The 12,645-nt window shown below is 34.2% G+C and overlaps 1 protein-coding gene across 12 annotated transcripts in view; it reads right to left on the bottom strand.

The window, feature by feature from the left end:
• Positions 1 to 12,645, bottom strand: part of UNC80 (unc-80 homolog, NALCN channel complex subunit) — a 233,478-nt gene that overhangs the window by 141,262 nt on the left and 79,571 nt on the right. For all 12 annotated transcript variants that reach the window (XM_030804163.1, XM_030804170.1, XM_030804171.1 and 9 more), the window contains exon 22: positions 9,936 to 10,108. In XM_030804163.1, the coding sequence (XP_030660023.1) occupies positions 9,936 to 10,108 (173 nt within the window). The remainder of the gene's footprint in view (positions 1 to 9,935; positions 10,109 to 12,645) is intronic.

The raw sequence follows: 12,645 nt of genomic DNA, 5'->3' as shown, positions 1-12,645 counted from the left end.
AAAGTGACATAATGTCCTTTGCAGGGATATGGATGAAGCTGGCAGCCATCATCCTCAGCAAACTAACACAGGAACAGGTACTCAAACACTGCATGTTCTCACTCATAAGTGGGAGTTGAACAATGAGGACACATGGGCACAGAGAGGTAAGCAGCACACACCAGGGCCTGCTGGGGTATAGAGAATGAGGAGAGGAAACTTAGAGGATGAGTCAATAGGTGCAGCAAACCACCATGGCACGCATATACCTATGTAACACACCTGTACATTCTGCACATGTATCCTTTTTTTTAGAAAAAAAATTTAAAAAAAATTCATTGATTTTAGACTTTTAGTTAAATATGTATGTGATTTCTAGAAACATAAAGTGAATATAATAATCTACAAACTAGTAAAGGAAAATAACTTTTAAAATGTGAAACTATACCAAAGCAAGAGAAAAAACCCTAAACACAATCTAAAAGGAGGCATGAAATTGAAACACACACACACACACACAATGAAATAATAGAAAGTGTAATAAATAAGCAAAAATGACAGAAATGAATCTAAATATGTCAGTAATCACAATCTGTACAAATAGACTAAATTTTCTAGAAAAAATTGTTTAAATGATGAAAAAAATTAAATATAAACCTTTTTTCTTTCTTTCTTTTTTTTGGAAACAGGGTTTCATTCTGTGGCCCAGACTAGAGCACAGTTGTGTGATCTGGGCTCACTGTGACCTCTCTTTCCTGGGTTCAAGCTATTCTTGTGCCTCTGCCTCCCAAGAAGCTGGGATTACAGGCATGGCTAATTTTTGTATTTTTAGTAGAGACAGGTTTTCGCTATGTTGGCCAGGCTGGTCTTGAGCTCCTGACCTCAAGTGATCCGCCCACCTTGGCCTCCCAAAGTGCTGTGATTCCAGGTGTGAGCCACCATGCCCGGCCCAAATACATGCTTTTAATAAGACATACACCTAAGTAACAAACAGATAGAAAAGTTGAAAGTAAAGGATTGGCAAAAAGACATGCCCAGCCAATACTAACCTAATGAAATTGCTGTAGCTATATTAGCCATGTAGAAAAACGTATCTTAAGGTAGAAAGTATTACTAAAAATCAACGTGCCACTTGATAGTAATCAATGGTTCAAATCATTAGAAATTGTAATATTTCTAAACATATTTGCTTCCAAATAAATAAAACAAAAAATGGCATCACTGTAAATACAAATGAACGTATTTGTCATCATTGTGAGGGATTTCAGCACAACTAACAGTAATTGATAGATCAAACAGTGAGAAAACAATCAGAACATAGATTCAAATAACCCAATTAATGAGTTTGATCATATGTATATCAATCACTGTGTTCTACAACTGGCGAATACAAATTCTTTTCAACAACACATGGAACATTTATAAAAACTGATAATATTTTAGGTCATAAAGAAAGTCTAAATTAATTCTAAAGAATCAGTAACTTAGAAATTAATAACACAAATTGATTTTTAACAAAACCCTGGATTTTATAAATTAAAACACACACATATCGAGATACTTATGAGTCAAAAAGAAAATAGTTAAAGAAATTAGAAAGTACTTAAAAGTAAATTAAACAAAAATACTGCTTATCAAAATTTACGGTATGCAGTTAAAGTAGTACTTAGAGGAAAATTAATAGCTAAGTTCTTAGTTTACAACAGAGAAAAGAATATCAATGAACAAAGTAATCAACTTAAGAATAATGCAATTAGCCCAAAGCATGAGAGAAAATAATAAAAATAACAGCATGCATTAATAAATTAGAGAACAAACATACAATAGAAAGATTAAAAAAATGAAATAGACAAATGACTGGTACATCTAGTTAAAAAACTGGAAACAATTTTAGAAATAAAAATAGGTAACTACAGATACTGCAAGGATTAGAATAAGAATATATTCTAATCAATTTTATGCCAACAAACTTTAAAATATAGATTAAATTGATAAACTACTGAAAAAATTAAAATTACTTAAACTGTCTCAGGAAGAAATAGAACTTTTGAATAATCAATTCAGATCTGAATTTCAATAATCTCTAAATATATCCGTGGACTCAATGCAATTCCAAGAATAAATCAAATGATTTTTCATGGACTCTGATAAGCTAACTATAAAATTTCATGTGGAAGAACGAAGAGCCTTGACTAGCCTAAGTGATGTTTAAAGTTCTAACTATTAATACAGAGTACATTGACTCAGGATACATAGAAAATGGAATAAAACAAAACCCAGGACAGGCATGGTGGCTTACACCTGTAATCCCAGCACTTTGGGAGGCCAAGGTGGGTGGATCACCTAAGGTCAGGAGTTCTAGATCAGCCTGACCAATATGGTGAAACCCCGTCTCTACTAAAAATACAAAACTTAGCCGGGCGTGGTGGCAGGTGCCTGTAGTCCCAGCTACTTGGGAGGCTGAGACAGAATAATTACTCGAACCTGGGAGGTGGAGGTTGCAGTGAGCTGAGATCACGCCACTGCACTCCAGCCTGGGCAACAGAGCAAGGCTCCATCTCAAAAGCAAACAAACAAACAAAAAACAAATAAACAAAAAAACCAAAACCCAGAATTACATCATGCTTGTAAGGACACCTGACATTTGATTAAGATGGAAATGCACATCTGAGAAGAATGCATTAACTAGTCAATATATTGTGTCAGGATAATTATTTTTCCACGGGAATGAAAGAACATAAAGAAAATGAATTCCTATCCTTTACTATTCACATAAAACATGAAGACTTAATTGTGAAAGTTAATCTTTAATACTTTTAGAGAAAAATATAAGAATGTCTTTGCTACTTTGGAATTTCAAGACAGAAGTGCTAGCCATGAAGGATAATTTTTATGAATTATATTAAATTGAAATCTCTTAATTAAAATATATGAAAAAAATTGAAGAAGAAAACAAGCTGAACACTGGGAGATGATGCAATGTAAAGAGCAGAAAAAAGATTAATATTGACATCACCTATAATCTTTTAAAAATTAGAAATAAAAGATAATCTTCCAATAAGAGAATGAACAAAAGACACAAATGAAATCTTTTACCAAAGCAGAAACAGAAATAGTAAATAAACTGATGACAAGACTTCTTAAACTTTAGGTTAAAATATAGATTAAAGGTTATTACTTTAAAGCACCACATTGTTAAAAATAAAAATATTGGATAATACAGTGTTGGCAAGAACATAGAGAAACAGGAGTTTTCATTATACCGTTGGCACTTATTTGGAATTTTTGCAACTACTCTGAAATACAATTTGGTATCATATAGTAAAATTGTAACTCAATAATTTTACTCATAGGTTTATTTAGGAAACTATATATGAATCGAGACCCATACACAAAAATATTAATAAAGGCATTGCTAAAATTAGCCAGAATTTTGAAAAAAATTAGAATGTTCACCTAACATAGAGTGGACATATAAATTATGGCATGTTCAAACAAATGAATACCATTCATGAGTAAACTAACATATTAACACTAAGTGCATCAACAAGGAGGAACTCAAACATAATGTTAAACAAATAAGAAAAAGGATAGCATGACTTCCTATAAGTTAATTTCAAAACCAGACAAAACAAACCAAAACAAAATAAAATAATATATTCTCTAAAGACACATACCAATGTGGTAAAAAAAGCACAAGAAAGATATTAAGATAAAGTTCAGAAGAGCAGTGTCTTCTCAGAGGTAAAGGTGTGTGATTAGGTAAGGGAACACAGAAACTGGAAATGTTTTGTGTCATGGATATGTGACTTTTAGATTTTTTTCTTTAAATTCTATGTATTTATGATATATATTCATTTTGTTTCATTTTATTTTATAAGTTCTGGGGTACATGCCCAGGATGTGCAGGTTTGTTACATAGGTAAACTTGTGCCATGGTGGTTTGCTGTACCTATCAACTCATCACCTAGGTATTAAGTCCAGCATGCATTAGCTATTTGTCCTGATGCTCTCCCTTCTCCTGCCCCCCTAACCCTACTGACAGGTCCCAATGTGTGTTGTTCCCCTGTGTCCATGTGTCCACGTGTTCTCATTGTTCAGCTCCCACTTATAAGTGAGAATATGTGGTGTTTCGTTTTCTGTTCCTGCATTAGTTTGCTGAGGATAATGGCTTTCAGCCCCATTCAAGTCCCTGCAAAAGACATGATCTCATTCCTTTTTATGGCTGCATAGTATTCTATGTTGTATATGTACCACATTTTCTTTATCCAGTCTATTATTGATGGGCATTTGGGTTGATTCATGTCTTTGCTATTGTAAATAGTCCTGCAATAAACATACGTGTGCATGTGTTTTTATAGTAGAATGACTTATAATCCTTTGGGTATATACCCAGTAATGGGATTGCTGGGTCAAATGGTATTTCTGGTTCTAGGTCTTTAAGGAATCACCACACTGTCTTCCACAATAGTTGAACTAATTTGCATTCCCACCAACAACGTAAATGCATTCCTATTTCTCCACAGCCTCACCAGCATCTGTCGTTTCTTGACTTTTTAATAATCACCATTCTGACTGGTGTGAGATGGTATCTCATTGTAGTTTTGATTTGTATTTCTCTGATGATCAGTGATGTTGAGCTTTTTTTCATTTGTTTATTGGCCACATAAATGTTTTCTTTTGAGAAGGGTTGATTCATATCCTTTGCCCACTTTTTAATGTTTTTTTCTTGTAAATTTGTTTAAGTTCCTTGTAGATTCTGGATATTAGATTTTTGTCATATGGATAGATTGCAAAAAATTTCTCCCATTCGGTAGATTGTCTGTTCATTCTGATGATAGTTTCTTTTGCTGTATATTCATTTTAAAAATCTGCACTCTCATGTCCATTGCAGCACCATTCACAATAGCCAAGACATAGGTTCAACCCAAGTATCCATCAATAGGTGAATGAATAAAGAAAATGCAGCACATAGAAAACAATGAAATACTATTCAAGCATTTTTTATGCTACATTTCATAGTTAGAATCTTTTTAAAAAATTCATTACCACTAAATTAAGAGGATAATTTGATAGTTTAGTTTTGTTATTACTAAATTATTTCTAATTTTCTTATGATTCAAAAGAGAATCATAAGGTATTTCCTCTTTCATGCATTCCTGTCTCATTGAAAGGACTTAATTTGCATTGATCATTAAATATCTTGTGATGTTAAGCCCCAATATGAATTATATTTGATGCAATAAGCCTGGAGGTGAGTGTGAATTAGACCTACGGTAACTGAAGGTCTTTTCCTAGGAGAGTCCTGGTTTATGTCTCTTTTCCTCACGTAATTAATGATAACTCTTTCACTCTTGAAAGTGTCCTATTTTGAAAAAGAATTATATATGCACTCCTTCTAAAGCTGTCTACTTATGAGGCTAAATAATTTAACATTAGATTTCCTCCATCCACAGACTAGGGAGAATTCTATGATCCTATGGATGGGTCTTATACTTACGGAATTGTTCCTAAAGCAAACTGGCATTATTATTAGTGTTATTCATGCTAATAAATTACCAGTAAATTAGAAGTCACTGCTTGTGCATGTTACAAATTCAACTAGATAAATAAGGATAGACTATTTCACTTGAAAAATATAGGAAGTAGACATACCTTTTGCTTGAACTGTTTAATTTTTTATTTATTTTCTTTTTAGTTTTGTACTTGCAGATTATATAAACCTAGAGATGAAATGAATCCTTTCTAAAATATGTCTTTTAAAAAATGCCAGGCCGGGCGCGGTGGCTCACGTCTGTAATGCCAGCACTTTGGGAGGCCGAGGCGGGCGGATCACGAGGTCAGGAGATCGAGACCACGGTGAAATCCCGTCACTACTAAAAATACAAAAAATTAGCTGGGCGCAGTGGCGGGCGCCCGTAGTCCCAGCTACTCGGGAGGCTGAGGCAGGAGAATGGCGTGAACCCGGGAGGCGGAGCTTGCAGTGAGCCGAGATTGCGCCACTGCACTCCAGCCTGGGCGACAGAGTGAGACTCAAAAAAACCAAAAAAAAATGCCTTACAGTTGCATCTGCTAAATTAACCCTAAAGAGAAAGATTGTGAGGAAAAGCTGTGCTGGGCTTAAAATTGAATCAATTATCCCTACATTTAGTGGTCACAGCAATAATAAAAGTAGGATTGTTTAGAACCAACAAAAAAAAAACAGGTCAGCAAAACTTTGAACACTGACATTTCTAGTATTTCTTTCATCTAACAATTCTTTTTAATTCTGAAGAAAATTACAGTCTTAAAAAAATCACATTTAAGGACATAAACTATTCTAATATAAAATTATGTCAAAATGCAAAAATTGTATTTAAGCTGCACTTAAAAATAAATGTAACAAAGCAAAACAATAAAAGAGAGGTGGGAGAAAATACAAGATTGAAATATGATGATGAATTGAGCACATTTATTTTTCCCCTCCTCCACCAAATTCTATTTGATGAAATGGTGGAATCTATAACTATGTCTCTATCTATCTCTGTATATCTATATCTATCTATATCTATATCTGTATCTGTGCCTATATCTAGATCTACATCTGTACTTCATTTGCATATCTACCTAGCATAGCTACATCTATGTTTATTTCTATATTTATATCTATTTATATTATATACATATATCTAAATAAAACCACGATGTATTGAAAAACACATAAAATATACTTAAAAACTGAGGCATTCTTGAAAGATTGGAAGTGGGTGAATCAGATATTGGATGAAACCAAATACAGAGGAAACAAAAGCTAAAAATACCTTTGGCAGAAAACATCAGTGAAAGTTAGCATAACCCTGAGGAACTCCTAACCCAGATCAATAGATATGAACAATTGCAGTTGTCACAACTGGATAAATGACGGTAAACACCAAATGCTACTTTGATTCAAGCACATACAACATGTAGCTGCATTACCTTCCTCTCAGTCTGTCAGAATTCACCAGCCCCTTTAGTTCCTTCACTTTCCATAGCTGAGAAACTGATTGTAAGTGTGTCCTTATTTGGGGTTCATCTCTTGGCTTAATCCTTTTGCTCTCATACCAACAAATAAGACAATGAATGTGAAGGTGCTTTATAAACGATCAAGCATAATGAAAATGTTATGATTATTATTCTCTACCAACACCTCTGCCAGCCACCACCACCACCATCATCACCTATGCCTTTTATCCAACCAATCATGTCTACCCAGATTCTCTCTCTCTTTTTGCCTCACAATGGAAATTACTGAGCTCCTTTAACCCTTGATTGATTCTGACCTCTGGAATTTTGACCTCTGAACGCTACACACAGCTTGACCTTGACCTTGAATCAAAGACTGTCAGGTATGAAAGGAACTCCTACTACCCACACACTGCTTGATCCTCCTGTACATTCACTCCCACTGGATCCAGTCTAGTGACAAAGACCTCATTACTTCCAGATGCAGGCTACTCAATCAGTGGACACGTATGTTAATGAGAAAATGCCTCTTTATTTGATGGCTCAAAAGACACTGCTTATAAGCTCCAGGGCTCCTTCATTTTCTTTCTTACCATGAGACTTATGAGATCAACCAGCTTCTGTCACCTTCACTTTCCTAACCACGTTTAAGCTATTGGGTATAAAATATGGAATTCATTATTATTGCATGCTTTAAAGTAAATGGTCTCACACAATATTTTAATAAGAGAATCAGTATGGTAGAATACAAAATAGAAGGGCTTGGAAGATAGACTCAGGTTCCAATCTGGCTCCATCCTTTGCTGACTTTGTAGCCCTGCCTATTAATCGGTCTTTCTGAGCTTCAGTTTTTTCCTTTGGCAACAGGGTGGGCATACAATAAATACTAATCATTCATTAATACACCTTAGAATGCTGTACACTAAGACATCTGGAAAAAAAATCACTATATAAACACAATCTTCATTGGAAAAAGGGAAAAACAGGTGCAGCCCTCCAGTTGAGTTTTGTTGTGTTATCATTAACAAGACCATGCCTGGCACATAGGAATTCCTCAAAAGACATTTGCTGAGTTAATTAATTATTATAGGGTGAGTATCTTATAACTCACATTGACTCTGGGCTTTTAAATACCACCACCCTTTCCATTTGATGTATTTGATATGTAGAGAACTGCTACTCTCCCTCCCTGACTATATACAGTCCAAAATTACTTACTACTCAGGGAGGAATTGAGGAGTGCTCCACTCACTATCACTGCTCTCATTATTACCCAGTTAGTCCAAGAATTCCTTCTGTTCTCTAATCAAATCCTGCTGCTTACACCACTACTGACACTGCATGTGGTGTTTGATATTTTCCACTCATATCAGCACTTTCAAATCATTGCCAACCTGAGAGCTATAAAGTAGGAATCTGTGGCTGTTTTAATAGGTATTTCTTTTACTTTTTTTTTTTAACTTGTAAATTAACAGAGCATTTCTTAAGTTCAAGTAAGATGAGGTATAGTTTACTGACTATTAGTATTTTTGGTGACTGGCTGTTCATATACTTTTCCATTGTTTAAGTGTTTGTTTGTTCTTTTCTAATGAATTTGTTGAATTTATTTATTTTAATCTGCTCCTTCGGGAACAGAGCAAGATGTGATTAAGACAAACCATGCATGACTCAAAAGAGTGACAGCTAAGTTTCCACTATCCCACCTAGAAAACAGGGGATTGGCTCCTTGCCTTGTCAAGCTCTCCTGCTTTAGACAGACATCTCACTGTACTTTGACTGTTTAATTGCCACAAACCTCAGCTCTCCTGGAGACCTGTGATATTCCACATTTTACAGTCACCATGGCACATATCAATACACATTGAACATGCTGCAATTTTTAAAAAATTCTCAAAGGTCACTACCCAATAATGAGAAACTGACTGAAAAAACTTACATAATGGAAAGCAATCATTTTGGGTGATTATAAGTGGTATTAATATTTCAGCCTTAAATGAAGTCACATACCTTGCTGGTCACTACATATCCTTAGAGCAAAAGCTGCAAATGTCACAGAGAAATTTCATGAATTACATTATAAGGTTTGGATTATTTTCCAAGGTAAAATATGAGTGACCACTGGTCACTTATTCGTGTGTCATAAAACCTGAAAAAAGGATCATTTATTGGCAGGCTTAAAGTTTTTTGTTCTAATAAAAATCTATTTCAGTTTGTCTTTTTTAAAAGTTAAAATAAAATACTTTTTTTTCCTGATGTTTACTTGGTATTTTGTACCCAGTGTTTATGCAGCATATAAAGACTTTATAAATAAAGATAGAGAGGCTGAGTTCAAAACTCACATGTGGGCCTAATTTACCTGATAAAAACACTTTCTAACCAAGATCCACTTCATACTCTTTAATCCTTTACATGTGTATAATACCATACAATGTTCAAAGTGTTTGTGCAATTCATTTCAATTGATCCTTGCTTCATATTTTTCCTCCAATTGATGGATAACGAAATGAAGGCTTGGTGAGTTTAAAGGACTAATACATGGCAGACATAAGACCAATAATATAGTAATAATGGCCCACTTTATTGTGTAGTTCCTGTATTTCAGGCACTGTGATGAGGGCCTTATATCTAATATCTCATTTAGTTTTCACACTAGCCCTGGGAGGTAGCTATAGTATTGTTATTGCTCTTACACTCATTTTACAGAGGTTCAGGTAGTAAATGTCAGAGTGATTTTAACTCAGTCAGTCTGACTCCAGAGCCTTCACATATTTAGACAGTCTATTTCCCAGGGTATATTAATTAAGATTTTTCTCCCTTTTTCACCATCTTTCTTCCCCCTTTTATCACTAATTCTGAAAAAGCAAACAAACAAACAAACACAGGAGGATTGCAATTGGGGAATCATGCTTACCTCTGTTAATGATGTTACTTGGGATGGGGGGCAGGGTGGGAAAATTCTTTCACCAACTTACTAGATCCAAGGCAGCTGCTAGGATGGAGGCATCAGGAATTGTCCCTGGCTCACAGCAGTTTAACAGAAATTGGAAGCGTTTCATGCCTTGTCGGATTGCTCCAAGATTCACCACGTTTTTGCTTTTTCCACCATCTTGGTTGGGAGAGAGATGATCATCAAAACTGTGGCAACCTGTAGGGGTGGTGCCATGGTGGAGGAATGAAAGAGAAAGAACGTAAAGGATCACAGGTTTAAAAAGAGTTTCAAAGATATAACAGAGTGTTTTCTACAGTGTTGGCCAGAAAACTTTCTCCTTCACTCCACTTCCTTGCTCTCCACCCTAATGTTTGATTTAAACACATCCTGACTTTTGGGAATCTGGTGACACGTGACATATGAAAATGCAAGATTTTACCTAAATATTTAAATACAGTGTTTGATCATTTTACTTGCAGGTCTTCTTTTGAATACTAGTAAGAGCTTTTGGTGTATTTAAAATTATTCTTCCTGTAATCAACAACTTCTGTTTTTATGGAAGTTGCAATCACTGTGCAATTTCAGATGTTACAACAAATTGATACAGCATTGGTACAGCATTGTGTATAATGTGTACACTGTGTACAGCATGCTGTACAAATTGGTACAGCACTGTGGTGAAAGGAAAAACCTTTTCTCAGTTACAGTGCAAAGAATCACTGGCTACCAGAGGTCCAGAGTTAGGGTTACCACTCTAACAATTTGCATTCATAGTAGATAAAAGGGGGTGTTTACAGTTATGGGCCTGGGTTTACCATGACAGTGCACGACACACAAGGATGTCAGCCACTATATCCACTAATGGAAAAATGCGGGAACCTACTCTATCAGGGAACACATCCTTTGGAAGCAGTTTAAGCCTGGGACACAGATTCATTTAGACTTTATTACCACCAGATTTAAAAATTATGGCAAGGCATAAAAATAATTACCAATCTTGGTCTACAACTTTCACAGTGACTCAGTCATATTGACGTATGTCAGTATGAAATAACATGATGTCTGGGATTTGTTTTACAATACATTTAAAAGAGCATGAAAGATAGATGAAGCAAATATGGCAATTTCTAAATTATTTTTGCAAGTGTGGTGAATATTTTGGATCCAATGAACCATTCTCTTTACTTTTTGCCTATGTTTGAACATTTTCATAAGCTCAAAAATGGCTCAGAAGATAATTAAAATATCATTATTGAAATTTCCTATATTTCATTCTTTATGGGTATGTTTCTTTTTCAGATGCAAATATTCCATATTCAAAAGTTCAAAATTCAATACCTTCAGTGTTTTTTTTTCCAGTTAGTATAGCATATTTTTTTATCATATGCAAAAGGAACTACCATGAGAAGAATCTGATGGCGGAAAAAATTCAAAAGACAAAATCTCAAATGATACAAAGAAGAAAAGCTATAGACAACGAACAAACAATTCCAGGAGAGCTTTGTTTTTAAGCAGCTCCCTTTCAAAATGCTACTCTGTTTCCTCACTGGACATTACCAAAGCTACTAGAACAGGTAAATTCCTGTTATTTTTTATAACTATATGTCACTTTATTAATCATTTATATATGCCCCTTTAATAGTATATAAAGTATACTAATATGTATACCAAAGGATTCTCATCTGTTAAAAAGTATAAACAGTCCCTTAAACTTTGAATTGAAGAGGCATCCCAAATAATAAGATTTTTTTTTGTGAATCCAGTTGTTTTATTATTTGTTGCTATAATTAAGATTTAAAATACATTAGGTAATAACTGCCTAAAATTTGTAATGGAATTAATACATAAGACCAGATAGATGATCAATGAAGTTATTCTTATTTATCAAATTTATTAAGAACAGTTGAGATCATTTTATTTAAGGAAGCATTAAGAATATGTATTTCACAAATTTCTTCAATTTTTATTTGACAAGATTACCAATTTCAAAAGGATTGTATTCAATATTTCTAAAAGAAGTGCCACTTTAATTGCGAGAATTTCAGAAATAATGCAGTTAAGGGATGTAAGTAAAATAATGAAGAGAGAAGTCATCAGAACATTCACTGACAGCAAGAACCTATATTCTTTGCTTCACAGAATAATATATATTTATTACAGGTGAGAAGATCAGCAGAATCCTATAAGCACAGGACATAAGAATCATGTTGTTAATAAAAGCTAATTATAATGGACATTTTCCACTGTATTTATATAGCATTGTATTTATATAGCATTAATAGATAAGAATATATTTTTGATATATTTTTGGTACTATTTTTGAGCACTTAGTATATCCCAAGTACTGTATGAAATATTTTATAATTAATTTTCTTTATATTTTGCCATAGCCCTATAAGATATGTTTTTTAAATTATTTTAAAAGAGAATGTATTTTTGGGGTGTATGGGTCTGTTGGTGAGGAGAGAGTGGTGGACAGAGACAGAGAAAGAGAGAAGGAACAGGTGAAGGAACAGGTTAAGTAGCCCAATCTGTTTATACAATGGACAGTTATAAAGGCAAGATTTAAATCCAGATCTACTGAGAGTGCACAAACCTGCACTCTTACCACTATGCCACAATGTAATCTCTAAAATACCAAATGTTTATATGGAAGAAGGTCAGACTTTTATACTCTGCTGAAGGTAGTGATCATGTTAGAAAAACTTAATGTAAGAAATAATTCCTCATTGTACATATTATATTTCTTGGGT

Source organism: Nomascus leucogenys, chromosome 22a, assembly GCF_006542625.1.
Source record: "Nomascus leucogenys isolate Asia chromosome 22a, Asia_NLE_v1, whole genome shotgun sequence".
NCBI classification, from domain to species: domain Eukaryota; kingdom Metazoa; phylum Chordata; class Mammalia; order Primates; family Hylobatidae; genus Nomascus; species Nomascus leucogenys.
This window is presented reverse-complemented; position numbering and strand designations above follow the sequence as displayed.